Source organism: Macaca fascicularis, chromosome 5 (genome assembly GCF_037993035.2).
Source record: "Macaca fascicularis isolate 582-1 chromosome 5, T2T-MFA8v1.1".
NCBI lineage: Eukaryota > Metazoa > Chordata > Mammalia > Primates > Cercopithecidae > Macaca > Macaca fascicularis.
This window is the reverse complement of record NC_088379.1, coordinates 59,109,893-59,134,824: the sequence shown is the minus strand read 5'-3', so window position 1 is coordinate 59,134,824 and position 24,932 is coordinate 59,109,893. Positions and strand designations below refer to the sequence as shown.

The 24,932-nt window shown below is 37.5% G+C and overlaps 1 protein-coding gene across 2 annotated transcripts in view; it reads right to left on the bottom strand.

The window, feature by feature from the left end:
- Nucleotides 1–16,066: 16,066 nt before the first annotated feature.
- BTC (betacellulin) overlaps nucleotides 16,067–24,932 on the bottom strand; it is a 50,555-nt gene continuing 41,689 nt past the window's right edge. For both annotated transcript variants that reach the window (XM_005555059.5, XM_045392488.3), the window contains 3 exons: nucleotides 21,601–21,747; nucleotides 19,329–19,438; nucleotides 16,067–17,976 (listed from right to left, as the gene is read on the bottom strand). In XM_005555059.5, the coding sequence (XP_005555116.3) occupies nucleotides 19,330–19,438; nucleotides 21,601–21,747 (256 nt within the window). In that variant the 3' untranslated portion in view covers nucleotides 16,067–17,976; nucleotide 19,329. The remainder of the gene's footprint in view (nucleotides 17,977–19,328; nucleotides 19,439–21,600; nucleotides 21,748–24,932) is intronic.

The window sequence follows — 24,932 nt, the reverse complement described above, 5'->3', positions numbered from 1 at the left end:
GGGAAAAAGTTGCTATAGCACATACATCTCTTTGCATTATCTTAACAAATGTTATTCCATTAATGCTATTTTATTGGAAGATAGAAATGGAACTCCTTAACCTCTCATTTTCTGTCTATCTGTACAAATCCAACCAATATCAGTTAGCTTTTGCTGCATAACAAAACACCTCAAAATGTAGTGGTTTAAAACAACACTATTGTATTTAGCTCATGATCCTCTGAGTTGTCTGAGATTGATGGGACTTTCTCCACATTGGATCTCATCTTACAGGAAGCTAGTTCCTTCTTTTCAAATGGAGAAGTCCCAGAACAAGAAAGAGTGACTCCAATGCACAAGAACTTTTCAAACTTCTGCCTGCATCATATTTTCCAATGTGCCACCTGTCAAAGCAAGTCACATAGTTAAATCCACACTTAAGGAGTTGAGAAGTAAATTCCACCTCTTAATGAGAGAAACTGCTAAATATTGTGTCTATTTTGTTTTAATTTACCACAGTCCACTCTCTGGTTTAAAATATTTAAATTATTCACAATGCAAAATACACTGAGCATCTATGACTGCCTCAAAATCTGATCCAACATGACAGCAGTCTCAAAATCTAATGTCTTGCAATTTATATCTTCTTCATATGTGGATGAGGGTCCTCACATGTTGCATGTTGACCCAGAGACCTCTCAAACTTAAGAAAAGATATCTGCTCTTTACATACCTAACATGCAATACTGAAACAGGGACAAAATAATCATCACAGAGATTCTCATTTGAAAAGAAAAGAAAGGAGATACATACGGTAGTTGCTATTTTGTAGTAATTCTGAAGTCCAGCTGGATATATACAGTCAGATTTTCCACATAGAATTACAAGGAATGATCCCTGATTAGAATGCAATTCTGTTCCCAGGGAGTGGTTTCCTCCCCCATTGTCCTTGGTTTCTTGGTTCCACTCCCTACACTTTTGTTTTCACCATCTGAGATGTCCTTCATTTTCTGTAAGAAATGACACATGTTTGAAACTGAGAAGTGTTCTCAGATTGCTTCCTTTCTACTTGTAAAAATTTGGGAACCCAGCAAAAATTTGTTTGAACCATCCCTGTCCATTTTTGTCCAAATTTACAGTGCTTTTGCCCAGCAGTTCTCTTTAAAAACATTGGTAAATTGTGATGATTCTAATTTGAGTCCACTTCATGACTCGCCACAATTCTTTTTTGACATACCTGTCTCTATTTAGGGTGTGTCTGGCTGCTGTGAGAGAATGCCTACATAGTTTTGAATTAAATCTGGGTTTTGGATTTTTTTTCCACTTAAAATGATGAGTCACTTACCTTCATCTTCCTAAAATTACATCCTTTTTCATAGTAGAGTCTTGACTTTCCCTTGAGTTCATCTCATTTCTATTTTTCTTCTCAAGACTCCTATCGCTATTATTTACAGAAATACAGCATGGAAATCTTTTTGTCCAGTTTACGTTCTAGTGTTTATCAGCATCAATCTAAGAAAGTTTAAAGTGCATTAATTTATTAAATATTTGGTGCACACCTAATACATGCTAAATGTTAGAGATACACTGGTAAGCAGAAATAGATGCAATCCCTGTCTCCATGTAACTCTGTACTTGTGGGAGAGGCAGGTATTTACCAAAGAGGGACATAAAGACAACTAAATCAAATTGTAGTGGCTACTACAAAGAGAATACACAGATTACTAAAACTACATATAAAAGGAGGTCTAGCCTAGTGTAGGACTATCAGAGGAGACAAACAAAAGAAGCAAATTTAAATTGAGACGTGAAAAATAATGAGCATTTAGCCAAAGGAGGCGGTGATATTATAAGCAAAAGAAACAATATTATAAGCAAAAGAAACATTTTCCACTTGTGAATTATAGTACCTTGGACAAGTTCCTTCAGCTCAGATTTTGAGCCTATTTCCTTATCTGCACAGCAGGAATGGAAATCATTGTACCTATACTGTGGAATGAATTAGATTTCTTTTATAAAATGCTTAACATAGTACCTGGTAAGCACTTAATAAGTATTTTCTGTTGGTGGTAACAATTTGGAGCTGGGCTTCCTGAATTTGAATTCTGCATTTGCCACTTAACTAGCTGTGTGATCCTGGGCAAGGCATCCACCCAGGTCCTTTAGCTTCCTCGAGATAACATCAGGGTAACCTTAAGTACTTCAACTATCATAGGATTGCTGGGAGGCTTGCATGAGTTCCCATGGGAAGCATTAAAACAGTTCTTGGCACATAGTAGATGCTCCATGAATGTTAGCTGTTATTAGGAATAAAGAAATTTCACAACAGTTTGATTAGGCATTTAGAAATCATTCTATGGATGGGGAGCAGTGGCTCACGCCTGTAATCCTAGCACTTTGGGAGGCTGAAGTGGGTGGATCACGAGGTCAGGAGATCGAGACCACCCTGGCTAACATGGTGAAACCCCGTCTCTACTAAAAATACAAAAAGTTAGCCGGGTGTGGTGGTGGGGGCCTGTAGTCCCAGCTACTTGGGAGGCTAAGGCAGGAGAATGGCGTGAACCCAGGAGGCAGAGCTTGCAGTGAGCAGAGATCGTGCCACTGCACTCCAGCCTGGGCAACAGAGTGAGATTCCGTCTCCAAAAAAAAAAAAAAAAAAAAGGAAATCATTCTATGACTTTTAAGAAAATTGAGACTCAAAAAGTGTAAGTACCTGCTCAAGTTTACTTAGCTGACAAATTGCATGATTTGAAACTCAAACACACATTTTCTGATTTGAAGCTCTCTCCATGCAGCCTCCCCAAGCTTCGGTAAAAAATGTCATCTTGGAACTTCAAGAAAGGACCTTTGGATAATTGACATAATAATATTGCCAATGGCAATAGTGTCCCTTGTTCTTTTTCAAATCAGTAAAGACTAACTTTCTGAGATAGTCCTGAGCTATGGAGAAATAAATGGGGAAATAAAAGGGGTTTTATGTGTATGTGTATTTTGTGTAACTGAATTTTTTGTATTACAATACTTTACAGCACTAAGAAAATCATGCTTATAACAAGAAATAAGTCTCAGATTTGAATATAAACAGTAAGATGAAAAGACAAAAAAAGAAATGCCTTGGACCTCGAAGCCCTCTTCATTTTGCAAGGCAATATTAGAGCTTTTTAACTTATAAAATAAATAGTCAAGATGCCCCAGCTATATGTGGTGGCTCACACCTGTAATCCCAGCACTTTGGGAGGCCGATGCAGGCAGATCACCTAAGGTCAAGAGTTCGAGACAAGCCTGGCCAACATAGTCTCTACTAAAAATACAAAAAGTAGCCGGGAGTGGTGACAGGCACCTGTAATCCCAGCTACTTGGGAGGCTGAGGCAGGAGAATCTCTTGAACCCAGGAGGCGGACGTTGCAGTGAGCCGAGATCACGCCATTGCACTCCAGCCTGGGTGACAGAGCGAGACTCCATCTCAAAAAAAAAATAATAATAATTAAATAAATAAATAAATAAGATGCCCCCGTGTAATAAGTTGCCAGTGTCAAATGCTGACAGAAAAATATCACAGCAGAGCTGAGTCAGACCCAAGTCTGTCTAACTCCAAACTCTTGTGCTGTCCACCACAGCACTCCTATCAATTCAGGTGCCACCAGGGGTTATTTACAATGGCTCTGTTATAATCTCATGGAAGGGAGAAAAAGAGATAGAAGGGCTGGTGAGAAAGCATTAAAATGTGTAGAAACCTGAGGTTAGGAGTGACTTTAGGATTCACCTGGTATATGCCTGAAAGGGGACTGTGGTTCACTTTTTCATAGGCCAAGAAAATTCGAATTTGGGAAAAATAAGTCATTAAGGCCTAAAAAATCCTTAATATTCGTGCTTATCTTTCTCTTCTCTTTTGGTTTGGTTTCCAAGGCAACCTATATTTTCTGAGCAGTTTTATGTGTATTTGCTGAAGGCAAGTGATTGCTTTCCCTCAGCCTGGTGGGGATGCGGGGAAGAAGCAGTCCAGAGAGAGGCCATTTAGAAGAAGGAATCTTGTTTAATGTTATGGGAAATCTTAGGCTAAAGTCTTTAAAAGTGACTGAGTTAAAGCTCTGTTGTATGCATTATCTGAAACATAAATTATTTTGAAGAAGATGAGGAGGAGAGAGAAAAAGAGAGAGAAGATGGAAGGGAATAAACACAAGTGTGTGTGGCGCTCGCCTGAGGCCCCTAAGCTAAATTCTTGCTATTTTCAGTGCTTGCCTTCACACTCCTAGGGCGTTTTGTCTGCACTCACTCCTCTCTCCACCCCCTCATCCTTCTGCACTCTGACTTCCTCTTCTGCCACTGCACAGAAGTAGAAGAGGCAAGCTGACCTATAGGGAAGCCATATGCCGATGGTACAACAGGGGCCTGGACGTCAGTGCCACTAACCCAGAAACTCCCCTTCCCCACCTCACATTTCTCTACCTCTCTGCCTGAGGGCCTTTTCCAACACAGAGGGGCATTTCTTTACCTGTGAGCAGGAGACCCTGTAGGTGCAGGGGATTGAATGTCACCCCCAAAGGTAACCCTCAGCCATGGAGGAACAGGTGTATGGGAATAAATACTCCATCTTGACACCAGCCTTATTGCAATATTTCTTAGGGGCAATCTCAACGGTTCCTCAGGTAGACTCAAGTGGGATTAAACTCAGCTGTCCACAGAAGTAATTATCTCATTAACATACCCTCAGTGGCTTCTCCACTTCATTTTCCCCATTCCTGCCTCATGTCATCATGTGTATCATGGAACTAGTTCCTAAATAAACAGTTTCTTCCAAGTACTCATCTCAAAACCTTCTTTTAGGTGAATTCAAACCAAGATACTAGCATATGCCTTTCTTGGCATCAGTGTGTCCACAATATAATAATAATTAGATTATTAGTAATAATTATTAACTGCTGATTATTAAAGCAAAAGGAAGTCAATATTTTTGAGGGTCGACACTGCTCCAATGCTTCACTCTGGATTCCATCAGGGAAACAGAATCTCCTTAGGTCTCCACGTAGAAGAGTTGTACTGCAGGGCATTAGAGGCTTATGCAGCCTTTGGAAAAGCTAGGGAATCAAAGGTCAGGAAAGCTACAGCTAGAAGCATGTGATTCTCAGGCACACACCTGGGAACCACTGCAAACCATACGGCTGCCATCTGTTCAGACATCAGCTTACAACTGCAGCTGCAGAATGGCACCTTCTCTTCCACCTTCCAAATACTGTGCAGATTAGAAGATTCTAATCTAGAACTATATAAGGAAAAGGATTCTGAAAAATAGGGTTCCAGGTTTCTGCCCTGCAGTGCCCAGGGAAATGCAGAACAGAATGTGATAAATTTATGTGTATAGCAAATAACGCAGATCAACCAGGTAGAATCTCATCAGAAGAGGTCAGAAGCCTGATACATAGACAGTGCTGAAAAAACACTGACCAATTCTTGCTACCCAATGTCTTCTTTTCTAAACTCTACGAGGACCATTATCTATCATACTGTTTGACATGATTATGCAGAGAGGTTCTCGTTTGGCCATCAAAGATGTCTATAACAACAAGGCTGTCCAAAATTACATACCCAGTTCCCTTGACTGGTCAGCTATCCCTACACAGGCTTTGCAGCCAAGCACTTACAAAACATGTTAGTATACGCAAATCTTACATCATTTTCACCACTTCGTCCCACTATGGCTGCTATCACTCCTAAATCCTTCTCCTCCTCCCGGAGGAGTTCTCTAAGTTATATCAGTCTAGTAAGCATGTACTTGTTCATACACTTTAAGGCACCTATTGAGAACTGACTCTTTCACACTTTACCCCAAGTGGGACCATCTGCAGACTGACGGAAAACTGAATATTTTCATATTTTCTACAGAACTGATCATTGCTTCTGACTGGTATAAACCTCCAACTTTTTTTCAGTGTCATGTGCTACCACAGATCACCTTGTCCTGCTCATTTCCTTCCTTTTTTGCTTTGATTGTCCTTACATTGAACTTTGTTTGTTCTATTCCCAACTCCAGCCTTTCCTTCTCTTTCATCCCCTCTTTCTTCCTTCCAGGTTTACCTGCACTTTTCTGCCTCTATCTCTATGGAGGTCCTTAACACTTGAATGCATAACTGATCACTTTGAGAACTGATCACTTCGAGAAAGTGATCACTTCGAGATTCTGATAAACCTACAGACTTTCAATTCACAGAAAAATTCACATGAGCCTGTATTGGAAAGAGGCAGGGAAGGGAGTTAATTCCACATTTTCATCTTCTTCTTTTGCCTCACTGAGCGTACAGCCCTGTGCCAGTCTCCCTTGGTCACAACAGTCAGCTATTGCCAACAAGGAAGCATAGTTACCCTGCATGCCTCAGTTCTTATGTGGTATGGATGTTAGGTTGAGAGCTAAACACCCTGCCATGTGGCCAGCCCTGCCACAAAAGGCCAAATGGCAAAGTGAGCAAACACCACAGAGGCTGTGATAGACAGAGGCTGGATGAAGGATGATCTGAGAGCCAGTGAGATATGAGAGAAGTCAAGTCAGCAAGGGCAGGATGCACTGCTCCCTAGAATCATATCTTTACCTCAGAGTTCAGCATTCAAGGCCGACAGAACTGCACAGCAGTCAGGTGGGCCAAGGACCATGTCCTTGAATAACAATGGATACCTGCCATAACAATCCGAAGACCCACACGAGGCCCTTTCCTCATCCCCTCCGTACCACGGTAGTGAAAGAAATAGGAGATGCAGATTCTCTGAGAGCCCATGCTTTGGATTCCTGGCAAGTTAGGAAATTGCTGACAGGGACTTTTCATATTTCTCAAATAGGCTAAATTTAAACCAGATTGGACATTTAATTGGTTTCATTTTCCCCCTACTAGCAGATGAGCATTCAGGAGAGAAAAACTGATTAGTAATGGACTAAATTAATTTATTGAACTTCTTTTTCCTGCACAACCAATTTAGAATGTGAGCTGCATTTTTTTACATCAAAACATACACAAAAATTGGCATTTTTTTCAGGCATTCACACAGCACCTCTGATGGTTAAGGTTCCTATTGTATATTCACACCTTCAAAACACCATTTACTCAACATAGTTACACTCCTTTTCAAAGTCTATATTTTCAACCCAAATGTATAATTTATACTAGCAAGATATCTTAACTTTGACATTTCATAGGCAAGCTGAAACTCAGTGGATGCTCAGTGTAAAGTCAGCTCCATCTTACTTTGTTCTTGCTGTCATGAGTGCGGCTTTTCTATGTCCCAGTTTCCGTTGCCCACAGCTTCGAGGGCACCTATATCTCCTTCTTTTCTGCTTTATTTCCAACCATACCTAATGTCAAATCCTGATGCTTTTTTTCTTTTGGTGTATATCTAGGTATTACCCCCTATCTCACCATTTTCACATTCACATTACTCTGCACATCCAGACACTGCAAATCCTCTCAGCTTCTCCTCATGACCTCAGTATCTGGTCCCATTAGTCCATCTCCACTATTCTCAGGTAATTCTTCTTGAAGTTGTGATTTCTTTATTAGATCTTTCCCTGCCCAAGATAGTTTTTTTTTTCTTTATCAAGACTTTTTCAAGAACGTCGGGGCTACATTGCCAATTGCTTGTTGGATGTCTCTACAGAGATGTCCCCAGTGTACTCAAATCTATTTTTTTAAAACCAAAGTCATTTTCTTTACTATGGCACCCAAGCGCCCACTCCCAGTCAGTTCCTCCTCCTGTAATCCATATCTCAGATAATCACACCAAGAACTTGCTGGTCACCAGTGTGGAGCTAACAGGCTTCTCAAGGAGTCTTGCCTTCCTCACATCTCCAAATTCAACATATCACAAAATCATGTTGATTCTCTGACCAAAACATCTTGAGCATATTACAGCCTTTCCATTTCTACCTCTCAATTCCAGCTCCTATAATTTCCCCTGCCTTGCATCTCTCAGCTTTTCATTTTACCCTTTATAATGCCTGCAGAATTATTTTTCCTAAACCAGGCATCTTATCACGTCACTAGCCTGCTCAAAACCTTGTCTTTCCCATTCAGTAAAGTGCAAGAAAACTTGCCATGACATATCAGGTGCCAGACAGCCTCATTTTAAGCATATGCCCCTTTGCATCCCATAATCCACTATTCCACGTGAGATTGTCAGATTTAGCAAATAAAAATATAGGATGCCCAGATAAGCAGCAATATTTGGAACATACTTACACTGCAATTTTTTTTATCTGAAATTCAAATTTAACTGGATGTCTTTCTTTTATCTGGCAGCACTATTCCATGTAGCACATTTCAAATGTGCCATACATTTACAAACCCATGTGTTCTTGTTTGTAATGGCTGTTCTCTACAAATGGAAGTCTTCACCCTACTCTCTCACCTATTAATTTCTCATCTGTTTTATAGATTGAGACAATAGACAAGATCCATCTCCTCTTTCCTCCTGGGATGGACTTTGTCTAAAGCCGTGTAGTGGAATGCAATCAAGACTTGACTTTCGCTTTCCTAAGGTGGCCTTTATTAAATATAAAATGATCTATAATATAACTCAAGAGGAGGGGGATGGGAGGCCGGAATGCTTACCTAACATAATAATGCCAAGGTACTTGTTTTCAAAAAATAGACTTAAAAATTCACTAATAAAGAGAAGAAATCCCTCTAATGGCAAGATTTGCTTGATCAGATACTTAATAGGGGTATAGTCGAAGGCCTCCGTGTTTGCCTAGGGAGTGGGTAGGGAAAAAACCAGCAGACCCCAAGACAAAGCCATCTCTTCCTGTGAAAACACATAGGCATCCTGACACAGGTATGGCTAAAGCCACTGAGCCTGTGAGACACCAGAAGAACCTAAGGAATTTGAGCTTTGATTAGGAAAGAACCCAGGAAACAGGGAAGGGAGAGGGTGCTCACCAGTGTCTCCATTTTCTCCTTCCATTCCATTGTGGTTTCCCTGTACAGAAGGCAAGGACCATAACTAATGCAATGATTTCTTTAAACTCCAGGTTCTCATGTGCTGAGAACAGGGAAAATATTCATAAACATGTGTCCACAAATCAACCACAATACAGCTGGTCCCACTAGGGTTTCCTGAGTGCACAGTGTATCTCAGGCACTCTGCCATGGCCAGGCCCGCTACATAATTTGGGGGATCCAGTACTAGATGAAAATTCTAGGAATCTTGTTCAAAAATTATTGAGAATTTCAATTACAGTGTCATCCCTATACAGAGCTGTGGGCTGCACAGGTCACACGCCCATGAAGCTCATAAAAACCCTGGCAACCAACCCATGGGAGGATATTATATCAAGTTACAGATTAAGGAACAGAGGCTGGGTAAATTTATGTTATTTACTAGAACTCATATCACTAGTAAGGACTAGAGTTTACGCTAAAATCCAATCCAAATCTCTAGAGTGTGGGAATCATTGAAACGTTAATTTTTTTAGATTTTAATGGATATTTTGTTTGTCGTTGTTTGTTTATGGAAAACTGCATATACAGCTTGCTAGTTTTACTCTCCCGTGCTGCTTTTTGTCAACAACCGGGGCTGGAATCAGAGTATGAAGAGTGAGGTACCCACTTGCTCTGGCCCAAAATTTCAGGGTTTAAAAAAACTCAGGAATCAAAGTAAACAATATGCAATGTGATATCTTCTACAAAATCTAAATTATTTTAAAAAATTCACAGTGAACAAAATATCAAACTTGTAGATAAAGGCAGGCAATAGTTATTTATTTTACAATCTTGCATTATTATGAAATGCGAACATATCAGATGCCAGACAGCCTCATTTTAAGCATATGCCCCTGTGAATCTCAGGGGCTTAAAATCAGCCTGCAGTTCCCTGGCCTGTGGCTATCAGGTCCCCAGAAGCTTGTGAGATACCAAGGTTTATGAGGGTTGACAAAAGTATGCGAACAGGGTGGACAATGAAAGGCTTTATGCATAGTCATATTTTCTGATTATAGAATGCTTACTAACATTTTTTAGTTGGTTCAAAATATAGGAGAATATTTTGATGTGTATATTTAAGAGGAACATATTTTTTCCTTTTTGCTTCAGGCTCCAATATGGCTTGGCGTGACACTGTTGACAGCTAATTGTATTCTTGAGTATCAATTTACATAAGGCCTATGATTCACGGTATGCTCCATATGTTGTGAAATTGATGATACACACCTACTCTGTCCATAGAAGTCCCAAAGAATATTTTGTTCAATAGGCAAAATTCACTGTATGTGGAAACAGACACTCATTTGGATAACAAAATGAGCACTTGTTACATTCATCATTATCTGTATGAACATTGCATCAGGACATTTCTTGGGCTGTCTTAGGCACCTGATTTATACCAGCAGTATTCGCCACTTCTCAATTAATTGAACATTCCTCTGTTCTTTATCCACACTGACCCAGACTTGAACGTCTCCTCACTTATACTTGCCTATCACATTCCATTTATTCTTTCAGGTCTAGGTATATACCACCTCTTCAGAGAAGTGTTCTCTAATCCCTTCAGTCTCTAATCTATACTAGCAAGTATTCTTTGTTCACATAAAACTGTCATCGTTAATGGAGAACAAAGTACTTGGCAGAATGAACTAAGCCTCGTTTATCTTTTTCCCTTTAGCACTTTGCACAATGCATACAATAGATGCTAAATATTCACTGGATGAATGAATGAACCATTTGGCCTTTTATTATAGCTATTTGTGTATATGTCTTTCTCCCACTTGGAAAAAAAAAAAATGCACTGTCTCTTAATCTCCTTTAACTCTCCCCCTGCACTTAGAACACCTTTGTGTATGTGCCCATTGCCAGTGTTCAGTCATATTTAAATAATTAAATTAGAACCTGAAGGTAGTTTACAAAAATAATGAGTTGGATTTTAAACATGTTACAGATGTCATGTAAGGTGATTTTATTACCACACCAAAATTGAAAAGACTCTGCTGCTGCTGAAGTATAACTTTCAATGTATTGGAAACGTTTATAACAATAATGTCTCCCCCGTGAGTTTTTAAAGATTACTACATCTTAATTATCATGAAGGTAAACACCTACCTAGTTAGTGCCTTAGTGGTGACAACTTACAGACTGAGGGGTCTAAATTAATGAAGTGACATTGAATTCAAGAGACTCAAGCACTATGGGGTGAATTTTGATTATCAAGAAACATATATTTAAAATTACATCTATTTGTATAAAACTTTTAAAGTTACATCTATTTGTATAAAACTTTACTATTTGCAAAAGCTTTAGGAACATCCAGATACTTTCCTAGAGGTCAGCTTCTTCATATCATGTGTTGATTGAGAAAAATATTTTGATCCCATCAAGTTGTGTTACTCTTCAGTAAGACGTCCCTTGGCGAGGGTGCAAACTCTACTGTTCAATCTCTATGCTGTACTGAATGTTCTTTTCTCATATTTGTTAAGCCTGCTAAATCTGATTGAAAGGTTTAATTCTTTACATACAAAAACAATCATCTGACCGATACAAAATTCTCAGATTCTTCTGTTCTTGTACAGTTTTTCAATATTTAAAATGTTTTAAAGATTTGTCAAATACATAGTTTCAGTAATCATTTATTTAGCTGATTGGCAGGGTCCAGAACAATAAGTTTCTTTTTCTTTCCATCTAGAAGATAGATAATTTCAGTGTACTTTCATCTCAAGATGGAGATTCCAAAGTTAAGAGGCAGATGAGCATGATTTACAAGTAGTATGATCCTTGGCAGGGTACTTACGCTTCCTGAGCATAAGGTTTATCACCCAGAAGATGGTATCGTAATACTTACTGTGTAGGTCAGTTGTGAGTAACAAATAGCAGAGGTTATTCCCAGTCCCTGCCCAAGTTATTTTTAAAATCTCCCTTAATGTTGAACATACAAGTAGTACAGAGTATAACTCCACCTTCAAAAATATCTATCATATCTCTGTCTCAGCATAATTTTGAAAATTATTGGGCTTTCAGTTATTTTCAATAGCCTTAGAGTGATTATTCCTTATTTTTTCTCATTGGGTGCTTTTAAGGAAGGAGTTGGGAAGCAAGAAAGGAAGAATGTAGAGAGAAAAATGAAGCAATTTCATAGGACTAGTCACTGAGCTGGAATTCTTCACCTAAACATAACTTGTTCTAATAGGAATAGAAAGACATTCTTTTCCACAGGGATGGTGATTTCTTAAAACTACAGAAACTTTGCAATGTATCAGTGCAGTGACTCAACTTCAGAAAATAATTTCTTGTTTTCCACAGGAGTAATTAGAGAATATCATTATCATCATCATCACTATCACTCTGATTATTATTAATCTCAGTAATAATAATTAACATCAGTGAGTCCATATCTAGAGAATATTTAAAATATTCCAGGTGCTGAGCTGAGCATTTTACTGACATTATCTCATTTAAGTTTCTCAACCCACCTTATTTATTATTTATTTTGACTTTGCTGACAAAAACATTAGTAAGGTTAAATAACTTGCCCAGGGTCTCACAGTAAATGGCAGACCTAGAATTGAAGCCCACATCTGTCTGAATAAAGATCCTATGTTCATAACTTTTGTATTATGATAGTTCAGTAGCAAATTTCTCCTATCCCTATTGCAGTTACAGAATTATCAGGAGCACTGGCTGAGCTAAGAGCTCAGATATTTTGAAGTCCAGTTAAAGTTAGGAGGCAGAGGGATGGTGATACAATACCTGAGACCAGATTATCTTTAAAAGTAAAACAGACAAAAAAAAAACAGCAGTCAACCAAGCACAAAACACTGTGTAAATGATTTTTTAGAATTGCTAGCTCTGGTTCATTGAGTAAACGAAATGTTCTTAGGGTGTTAAAAAAGAATGTGCTATCAACAAGTTTATTTTAATTAATTTACATACTGTAGCATTTCAAAAACGGTATTAGAGAACAAGTCAGAGATACAAGTTTTTCTGTCACTTGTTACTAAAGCCCAAAATACTGTACATCATTATTTAGCTTGGTTCACAGAGTTTCAGAATATTTTATTATTCTGCATATATCTTGGAAGAATAATTATACTTGCTAGAGAAAGCAACACTAAAGAGTTCTGTGTTTGTGAAGAATTTCGTTTGACATGTTTTTAATAAATTTGTGAGAAAAAATAAAGAAAACAAACCTTGAGTATCTCTGTTGCATATTTTTTCTTGTAATTTAAACTTAAATAAAAATAATAAAATATAAAAGGAAAGTTCTTTAAAAACATGTTTTGTTAACACTTCTATTTGAGTACAATTACTGACTATAATTTTTGATTAAACCTACCTTGAAGTCCACATTTTGAAATTTCCAAAAACAATAATTCGGCTCTTGAAAATAACCACTAGTACAGTTTCTCAGTTTCTGTAGTTGTACAGTTTATACAGTTTCCTCATATAAAATTTCAGACTACTTCAAACACTAATAGCTGACACATCCTGGGGAAGAATAAGGAGCTTATAGAAGTTCCAATTAGATATACAGAAGCTTATATAGGAGCTTATAGAAGTTCCAATAAGATACACATTCCTAGGCTCCGACAACATTAGCAAACAGGCAAGAGTACACTGTTTGCACATTATGTTCTGGCATTAACATTTAGTTAACAAAGATGATCACATGGGAACAGGTTCCTTTGTAGAAAAATGCTTTGAAGCATAGAAGATCTTTTGCAGAAGAGCAGATGCCCAAATGTAGCACCAATATTAATCAAGCATAGCAAAAATAAACATTTGACAGCAAAAACATAGTTATACTTTTTTTGTTCTACATAATCATTATTAAAATATGAAAATTATTCAGTCAAGGAAAACCTGTCAAACCTATGATGTACTGAGATCTTTCATGAGTTCATCTTGAGTTTTATGCTCTAAGACACTTGTTTAAGTTAAAGTCTAGAGTCAATGTCCTCAGTATAAGATAACTTCTTGCATAAGTTTTGTTTAAATTCCATGCTATGAAAGATTAAATCCACTAGAAGATAAGCTTCATGAGGTCAGAGGGTTTTTTAAATTGTTTTATGCAAGTGGTATACCCCCTGAGGTACTTGGCATTTAGTAGAAACCTAATAATTATTTTTGTGTGAATTAATTAACGATAGCAGTGCCCCAATATGTTTAGGCATAACGAAGTACATCCACAATATACTCAAATGAAGATTTCGTTAAAGCTATAGCTGGGTCTTAAAGCCATGGGCTTTGAAATATGTTCTGGACTTCATTTACAAAATATTGCACAAACAAGATCTTATCTAAATAAGGTTACCTGGAACATTTTACTCCACTCTCAATGTGACTTGCTTAAACCATGGGCAATAAAATAAAGTGGAAAATGGGAAAGCCCTAAATGACAAACTGTAGGAAACTATAAAAATCTCTCCCTGCCACGTCAGGAAATCACTTAATCAGATAGCATTATTGGGACCAGAAACATCTATTCTCACAGCTCACATGCCCACATGCTCTACCCTGCTATACCCAGGACAGCCTGGAACAAGGGATGAAGCCTTGATTCTTTCTCTTCACTTGTTCCCTTGAAGCACCACCTCCTGGTCCCTCCACTTCTGGTGCTTTCAGAGGAACTTGGTAGAATTTGACAAAGACTTAAGAAATATTTGATAAGCCCAGGAGTTCAAGACCAGCCTATGCAACATAGGAAGACCCCGTCTCAAGGAAAAAAAAAAAAAAAAGCCAGGCATAGTGGTACATGCGTGTGGTCCCAGCTTCTCGGGAGGCTGAGTGGAAGGATTGCTCGGGCCTGGGAGGTTGAGGCTATGATGGTGCCACTGCACTCCAGCATGGGTGACAGCCAGACTCTGTCTTGAAAGAAAAAGAAAGGAAGACAGACGAGAGAGAGAGAGAGAGAGAGAGAGAGAGAGAGAGAGAGAGAGAGAAAGAGAGAAAGAAAGAGAGAGAAAAGAAAAATAAAAAGAAAAGAAATATTTGAGCTTACCAAAGATTTGGGACTGAGGCCTTTATTTCTCAGAGCCAATCATCAGTTCAGGTGTAATTTCCTACAGGAGCTTTCCCTGATTCTTACTAAGCAAGGCTAAGTGACATTCCTCTCTGTTCCTTAATACCTTGAGCTTCTCTCAGAGCAACAAATTGCATTGAAATGTTCAGTGAGTAGCTGTTTCCCCTACTTAGAAACTCTAAACTTCTAAGAGTCTTTCCTCCTTAGCATTTGTCACAGTGGGTGAAACAGTACCTGAAATACAGTGGTGCCCAATCAATGCTTGCTGAAATCCCTGCTCCCTCTCCACGCTCCCATGAATGTCTGTGTGGTGCAAACACAATGCTGTTGCTGGAAATGTTCATTTAATATGATAAAAGGAACTATCTGAAAATAATAATTTGATATTTTGTTTTACAGAAGATGTCATTTCCTCTTTAAGAAACCATTGTCCACAATCTCAGGATGCACCTGAGTTGGTCAGGATCTTGGTTCCAGGTTACAGAAACCCAAACGGAACTAGCTTAAGACAAATGAAGAATTTATTATGAAGATACTAACATGTCTCATGGCGCCCATAGACAGCAACTGTGCTAAACTTCTAGAATGCCTGTAACCAGGACTCACGTTCTGTCGGGAAATTTGTGCCTTGTCTCTGTTTTTCACTCAGCGTTTGCTTAAAGCTTCACTTCCTGTAGGCTGACCAGATTCCTTTGTTCTTCTGTTCCACATGAAGCAAAAGGTAACTGCCAATAGCTTCAAAATGCACATTTTTATACCCCAAGAACCTTAAGAAGACTGACTTCAGTTCAAGTTTCCAATTTCTCTGGGAATGACTCTAATTGGCCCAAGTTCATTAAGTGCCCACCTCAGACCAATCAAATGCAGCTGGAGGTGGAGTTCAAAAATATGGCCAGGGTATTGGGAAGACAGTCCCATAGATGTCAAACACACTCCCAAATGTTTTAGTTCCTAAAGAAAACACATGGTCAGGATGGATTATTTCAAGAACATTAATGGATAGGGTTTACAAAGCATAAGGTGTTTAAAAGCAATAGTGTTCAAATTTATTTTCATTAGTAATTCATGGTAAAATAAAAAATTCCCAAGTAACCACGTTTACTTTGTTTTAAAAATAAATTTATTTTATTACATGATAATATTGACAGTTTACATAACAAAGTTATTTAGTGTATGCAAAGCAACTATAAAACACATTTTGAAAAGATATAAAAATCTTTGAAATTCTTTCTTGATACCAGATCTACCAAATTTTGAGAGCCACCATTGACATTTTAGGATCAAAACAAAATGGCTTGAGAGATTTTATTGGTCAGCCAAACTCAGTCCAGGAAAAAAGAAACATTTAGAGCATTGTTTTGTGTTTTTAAAAACTCTAATGGATATTTATTCCAAGCTCCTTTTGTATCAAAGAAGACTACATAAGAGAGAGGGCATGAATGAGCTTTTGAAAATAAAGCATATACAACATGGATCAGTTGGATATAATTGTGTTTCAAGTATGATCATTAAATCAGGAGAAAAAATAGATTTTGAAAATTATCAGTTGCTTGACTTAGCTCTTACTGATAGGGAAGCTATTTCCGTATTACATATAAGTACATCTCCAGCTTCACTCAAAACACCACGGATGCTAGAAGGTGATATATGATTTCAGCATTTGTCTGAATTCTCCACTTCACTATGGAATCTACATTGCAAAGTAAAATTTGCAAAGATTCTAAAAAAGAAGCTGCTTGGCTGACACACACAATTTGGGGGGCATCTTCCATTGATTTTTGTAAGTGAACCACCTAATCAATGTAAAAAGTTAAATATTCCACGAACTATTGACTAAATGTAGATTGTGCTTTTCCAGGTTTAAAGCAGTGTTTATTAAATATACCATGGAGTAAAGGAGCACTTGGCAAGATGGTCTCAAGTAATAGATGTTATGGTCATGAATTTACTGCATCAAAATTTACCTGAGGGCAATCATATATGCTGTCATCAAGAAGAACGCAAATGAGGATATGGTCACAACCAGTCCCTACCTGGTCTCTCCAGTGTTGTCCCTGACCATTACTCCCGTATAAACAGCCTCTTTCAGTAACATTATTTATGTTTTATTGAGCATAAACACTTACCCAGGGCTTAAGGAATGCCAAGCATTTACTTTTCCATCTCTATTCATTTCCTTAGTTATGGGGCCAATCTGTTTGCTTTAATAATGTAAAAATGTAGTCACGTCATTGAGAACTTATAAAGGAGCAAAGAAATGTAATAAAAGTCAATTCTATAGAAAGCATGATGGTAACAGCAATCTAGGCCAGGATTTCTCAGTCTGTATGCCTGTAGGAAGATGGCCTTGACATCTCACAATCATACCAAAACACAATGCAGTATAAAACCTTGGGTTATGTTATTGAGTTAGGTTGCACCGATTCAGATGAACAAAAATGATGGTTAAAAGCACAGATTTTGATTTAGATAAACCTTGATTTCTATTCTGTCTCCAACAATCTCCAACTGTCTAAATCTGGATTAGATTATTTGACTTGAGTTCTTTGGCCCTGTTTCCATATGTAGGAAACGAGGATTATAATATCTATCTCATGGATTGCTGAAAGGATTAAATGAAATAATATATTTCAAACTTATTAGCACATGGTAAATGCTTGATAAATGGTAGCTTTATTATTAATTCAATTCCTAAGACCTAACCTCCTTTCTACTTTTCTTTTTTGTTTGACTAGTAATCCTGGTGACAATACTTAAATGAAAGTTTATTGAAATTTCCCTTCTGTTGTTGCTACGTAACCAGTTGCTGTTTTTCGAATTACTAGACAATAATCATATAATTAACGTTCTTATTATTAAAAAAATAACACAAACTAAAGTTTCAAATAAAAAGTAAATACATTATTTAAAATTCATGTCTACTAGCTGTTTTCCTGAGACACATTCTGTCCATTTTCAAATGAGCAAGGCATTTTGCAGCTTGCCACCAGCCTGAAGGTAACTTCATAGCCTCTGAGAATGAAGAAAATAACAACACGTCACTTTAAAAAAATGGACTATGCAATAATAATAATAATTTAAAAATCCAGAGCCAGTGATTTTGTTTTCAATTCAGTAATGTTGTTTTTGGAATAAGTTAGGAGCACATATAATTTTCATCAAGCATTTACCAACCCCATTAAGCTGCTAGGATTGTCTGGGAGTGATGCTTTGTACAACTGAGCTCTGGAAAGACACTACTCTCTCATACTGGATGTCAACAAGGAAGCTTGTAGGTCTAATTGCTACTGACCTTCCTTATAACCTAAAAGAAACTGACCAAGGATGAAAGCCAACTCAGAACAGTGAGCAGAAAGAAAGAAATAATGTGTTTCCTTATGTGTGAGCCTCTGGTTTGACAAGTGTGAAGCCCACCTTACCTCTGGACTGCCATTCATGTGAGCCAATACGTTGCCTTCACTTTATGCCAGTTTGAGTTGGATTTTATGTTATTACAAACTATCCTGCTCTGTTGTGCTAGTTATGCATCATGTGCCTTCTTGGAGCCTTTCTCTGCCCTGCTCTGTCTCCAGGAGACTGACCACTTCAGATTCCATCACCAGGGCTCCATTGCCCTCTGGTTTCTGGTGGGTTTGACTAGTAGGAGGCACCTGCTGAAGATCCGAAGGCAAAAGGAGAGAAACTTTGGAATACTTCTTTCCCTATTTCCTCCCTCTGTCCTTGTTTATATCTGACAGTGGCTATTCCCTCCACAACCACAGTTCCTGCCTAGGGGACCCTCCTGCAACATGCCTGTGAATGCTAAGATAATATTTACCTTGGCCCTTCCTATAGGAAGGGCAACAGCTCCCAACCATTCCCAAGCTCAGGGAGCCTCAATGTACTTTTCCTTAACCTTGATCCATGGTTCTTTCATTAAAATCTCTCTATTGGATCATCTGAGAATATTTGTGATTCCTGCACAATCCTTACAGATGTTACATTTAAAGAGCTTATAACAGTGCTTGGCATTGTGGTAAATGCTCAATATATGTAGTTATTATTGCTATTGTTATTTCCTTTCAATGTGAGGTGTCTATATTAAAATACCTCTTTCCTATGCCCAAAACTTAGAAAGAAAAATTATATAAATATCCCCACAACCATGCAGTATTAGAATGCCTATCTCTGTGGTAACATGCAGAAAAAGATACGAGAAAGTATTTTATTTGGTTTCAGATTCTATGAAAAAAAAACAATTTATTTTTAGATGTTTTTAAATAAAAGCAAACTCTAGTGAATGATTTATTAGATGCAAGTAAGCCCAGTTTCACCAGTTAAATGTCACCTGAATAGTTTTCTATCAGCAAGTTTATCTCACTTACATTAAGAAATATTTGTCTCTTCAATATCTTCATTGATAGGAGTTATATCTTTACCCAGAGTTTGCATTTCTTCTTCTTTCTTCTTTCTTTTACGACGTTTCCGAAGAGGACTTAGAAAATACATGTTAGAAATTAGTATGGGCCTAGTAGTTCATGTGAACACAAAATTATCCATCAAAAGATCCTATGATCTTATTTACAGACTGTTAAAAATGCATAGGTTTCTTTTAAAAATATATATTTAGGGTTCTCTCTTAACCCATCTCCTTCTCTAGGTTCAGATGATAGGTATAATAGGCAGCAGTGTGGGTAGAAAATAGTTATCAAAACAGAAAGAATATGTCACTTGTATTGATGGTTTAGTTAGCAGAAGAGAATTTTTCAGGCCAAGTTATTTTACAAAATAGACTAATGAGTATTACATAGTGTACATGTGGTGTACAAGAAACAGTACAAATTGGAAACAGGCATAAGGAAAACAAGAGTGACGTAGCCTTTGGATATATTAACTAGGCTTCTAGATACATTAAAAAATGTGTTAGATATTCCAGACTGCATTCCTGTTTTCCTAAAGTACAGCACCAAGTTGATATAACAAAATAGGCTGTTTCCCAGCTTTGCCCAACTGATTCTCTGCCCCAAACCTGGCATAGTATTTCTTCCTACCTTAAGTAGGTAAAATAAAAATATATCTTTCAATTTTATAGTTAGAAAGTATCTTACAGATTATTTGGTTTAACACTCTTGTTTTACAGAAAATAAAAGTTCAAAGATGTTGAGAAATTTGCCCAAAGTCTCAAAGATACATAATGGAGGAGCTGAGACAAAAATTAAATACTTTGGCTGGGGACAGTGGCTCATGCCTGTAATCCCAGCACTTTGGGAGGCCAAGGTAGGTAGATCAGCTTGAGGTCAGGAGTTACCAGCCTGGTGTACATGGTGAAATCCCATCTCTACTAAAAATACATAAATTAGCTGGGTGTGGTGGCGGACACCTGTAATTGCTACTCGGGAAGCTGAGGTAGGAGAACTACTTGAACCCAGGAGGCAGAGGTTGCAGTGAGCCAAGAGCAAGCCATTGCACTCCAGCCTGGGCAACAGAGCAAGACTCTGTCTCCAAATAAATAAATAAATAAATAAATAAATAAAACAATAAATAATCAAAGACTCCCTCTACGGTAGTGTTTTTTTCCCTAGCACATTGCAAAGAAAGGAATCATAAAGAGCACCCTCTTTATGTATGGTCCACAGTGAAGGGTAGATCCAAGAGTTTAGGAATCTGGGCAAGCTTCTTAAGACAAAAAGATACCACTTTAATAAGATACTTTTTTTCTTGTTTTGGTAGGATACTTGGTTGTAGTCCTGTTCTGCAAAAAAATAATAAAAAAAAAAAAATAAAGTTTACAAAAAGAAACTAATTTAATTAAGAATTGTCCCAGAACCAGGTACCACGGCTCACACCTGTAATCCTGCTACTCAAGAGGCTGAGGCAGGAGGATCACTTGTGGCTAGGAGTTCAAGACGAGCCTGGACAACATAGTGAGAGCCAGTCTCTTAAAAAAAAAAAAAAAAAAAAAAAGCCTGGCGTGGTGGCACACACTTGTATTCCCTACTACTCAGGAAGCTGAGGTGTGAGGATCGCTTAAGCCCAGCAGTTTGAGGCTGCAGTGAGCTATGTTCGCACCACTGCCCTCCAGCCTGGGCAAAAGAGTGAGACTCTGTCACAAAATAAATAAATAAATAAATAAATAAATACAAATAAAAGTTGTGCAAAGCCGCTCTGTCTCAGAGAAAAAACAAGATGTTTCCTGATTTTCAAAGTTCTGATATATAATAGAAAGCAAAAGGAAAAACAAAGTAATGTGGTTTGCACATAAAGTTTATTATTTTAATGTGGCAAAGCAAAAAAAAAAATTTGTTTTTATCTTTCAATGTTATTGTGTTATGGTACAGTTTTAGAAAATAAAAGTCTTATGTAATCTACTAACAAACATAAAATATAGGCTTTAAGACTAAATGATTGTCTTTTTTAACTAGAAAATTTATACAGATTTTATTTTAAACTATAACAATTTTATTCAGTAAATGATAAAAATCATGTATTATGTGTTTTATTATGAGTACTTCTATATCAACAATGGCAAAGCTCAAAAAGTAGATTTATTTGAATCAAAGAAAAAGCAAAAGAGAATGTAGGAAGGAAGAAAAGAAGAAAAACTATGAGCAATACTATTTCTCAGATTTACTTAAAATTAAGTTTAAAAATACTTACTGACAGCATGTGCAGACGCCGATGACCAAAATAATAAAAACTACCATAACTGCTATCAAACAAATCACCAGAATCTGTCCTCTGTCTCCTTTTAGGTAAAACAAGTCAACTCTCTCACACCTTGCTCCAATGTAGCCTTCATCACAGCTATAAAACAAGAAGAGGGCAAGGAAGTAAAAGATGCAAGACTTAAGAATCTCTACTTCTTTTCTGAAGAGATTAACAGTTTTCATTACTTGAAATTAATAAAGAACACAGTTCCTTTTTTTAAAAAAGGTACACTACTTTGTCGACTAGTGACTTCAATTTTTTTGCTTTGCTGAAAACCTGTCACCACTTGATCATTAGACATTATTAATATGTCTGATATAAATACACAAGGATGATGACAATTAACTAAAATGTATTTTAAAATTTTAGTCTCTGAATTCAAAAAGGAAAGGAAGATAAAATTTCCTCCACAGCATTCCCAGTGCTTAAATACCTCCATGACAAGGAACTCAAAAATCCCCAGGACTTCCCATTTCATCACAGGATAACGCAAATAGTTTTGATGTGTTCACGCTGTCTTATAAATTATATAAAAATTGTATGGTTTTATATGATCAAACGTGCTAACGCAGGTGAAAGTTCATAACACAATGTTCCATAAACGTTAGATAGAGAGAATGTTCTATAAATGTTGTTTCTACAGAATTTCTTTCCTCCTTCCTCCACTGTAAGTGCTATCCATTGATTCTAGTTCTACTGCTTGAAGGCATCACAGATTAGGTCATGCCTTCTATTACTCTTCTATTCACTGCCTCCTTCATTACATCCCCGCAAACACATAGTTCTTTTCCCTTTAGCTCTTTTATCTGATTCCTAAAACCACATTTGCAGATCTGTTCACCATTCTCTTCACTCTCCTCTAAATGGCTTCCCTTTTTTCCATGGCCCTCTTCAAGGGAATGACCAGAAATCAACAATCTCTCTTCATTTCCCTCATTCTCTCAGCTTTCTATCAATCTGCCTTAGGATATATCTAACATAAACAGATGTCCTAAATCTGAGATTACAGTTATGTATCCACTTGACCAAGCTGGGGCTTGTCTGAGTAACGCCCAGGGCTAACAACTCAGTGATTTGAGTACTCCTCATAGAATTATCTGAACTGCATCAGAGAATTAATGTACATTAAAAGTTTGGGGACATTTTAACCAAAATTATGTGTTGTAACCTCAGTATCTTAGTATTAATAAACATTTTCCTTTATTAATATTAGGGAAATAGTAATAGAAAATATTAATAAATATTTTCCTTAAAAGAATATTTCAAATGAAGTCAAAACACAAAGTGATACTTGGTCCTATACATAATTATTTAAATGTCAAAAAGATTAAATCCTTCTCCTTAGAAAACTTCTGTGCACCCCCATTTTCCTTTAAGAAAGGATTTACTGCTGGGCTGTTCTATACTTTATGCTCGACAAAAGCCAACGCAGTCAATCCTCACAAAGCCTGTATTTCTCAAGTGAAGAGATCCCTTAATGCCAATATTGTAGCTGAGACAGTGCTTCAAAACAAATAAACAAAAAACAAGCTCAGTAACAGCCATCAGTCGAAAGGTGAGGCATAATGCAAGCAAAGGAGAAAAGACACCTAAAGGCATCTATAAAAGGACGCAAGGATGAATGAAAGAAAATTGTTTCCTGCATGAGATATCAAAAATCTGTCATACATAAGACTAAAACTAGGGAGGGGGAGAATCTTTTTTTTTTTTTTTTTTTTGAGATGGTATCTTGCTCTGTCACCAGGCTGGAGTGCAGTGGCACGATTTCGGTTCACTGCAACCTCCGCCTCATGGGTTCAAGCGATTCTCCTGCCTCAGCCTCCAGAGTAACTGGGATGAAACCGCATGTGCCACTGTGCCCAGCTAATTCTTGTATTTTTAGTAGAGACAAAGTTTCACCATGTTAGCCAGGATGGTCTCAATCTCTCTCTCTCTCTCTCTTTTTTTTTTTCTAGTTCTTCTTCTTTTTTTTTTTATTATCATACTTTAAGTTCTAGGGTACATGTGCATAACATGCAGGTTTGTTACATATGTATACTTGTGCCATGTTGGTGTGCTGCACCCATCAACTCGTCAGCACCCATCAACTCGTCATTTACATCAGGTATAACTCCCAATGCAATCCCTCCCCCCTCCCCCCTCCCCATAATAGGCCCTGGTGTGTGATGTTCCCCTTCCCGAGACCAAGTGATCTCATTGTTCAGTTCCCACCTATGAGTGAGAACATGCGGTGTTTGGTTTTCTGTTCTTGCAATAGTTTGCTTGACCTCATGGTCCGCCCCTGTCGGCCTCCCAAAGTGCTGGGATTACAGGTGTGAGCCAACCCAACTGGCCGGGAATCACTTTTAATTGTATGCATAGGAGAAAGATTTGTCAGAGTTTTTATAAGGTTGGAATTAAATCTTACAAATATCATCTTTCCCAACTAGCTTAAACATTCCTCTAACAAATTTACTAAATGTGATATTTGTAAACAATAGCTTTGCCCATAAAATGCACGGCAATTACTTTCTACTCTTCTAGAATGTTTTCCTAATTATATGCTGTGGGATTGGTGGCTTAACAATGCTTTAACTGAATTCCTCATTAAGCAGTACTTCCTGTAAGTTGTACCCCAATGAATCCATGCTAAAAGGTCAAACCTTAACATAGCTGGTTATAGTGGTTCTTATGATATTTATGCTCTTCAGCAAACCAATAACATATCAGCTGATGTTTATTTTCAGTGAGTGTATCTCTTATGTAAGAGAAGAGGCAAAGAGAGCAGATTCTAACTTTTTTTTTATTAAACGGTGATTAAGTGGGTTTTTATTTAATAAGCATCTTATACTATTTAAAATCAGAAATAATTTTAAAAGATGTTCATGATCCTTAAGGGTACTGCAAAATTGGGCGTTGGGATCACTATTCTGAAATAACCACCAGAAACTGTTGTAAAAGATCTATAAACATTAACCTGATCCTTATTACCACCTTTGAGGTATGTGCTATCATTAACACCATTTTATAGATGAAGAAACTGATGCACAGAGAAGATAAGGTAATGGGGATTCAAAAAAGCAGTCTGGCTCCCAAGTTCATGCTCTTAACTGCATAGTAGATGTGCTGTGCTGCATGTATAAATAAAAATTATGTATCTGGAAACAAATTGTTCCTTTTCAAAGGAAGTACTGAGAAGATTACTAGGAGAAGATGTGCATTATTTGAAACACACTTTGGTTTTTCATGTAAAAACAAGAGTCCACAAACTCCCATGTTTGTGGGATCCCATGATCCCAAGA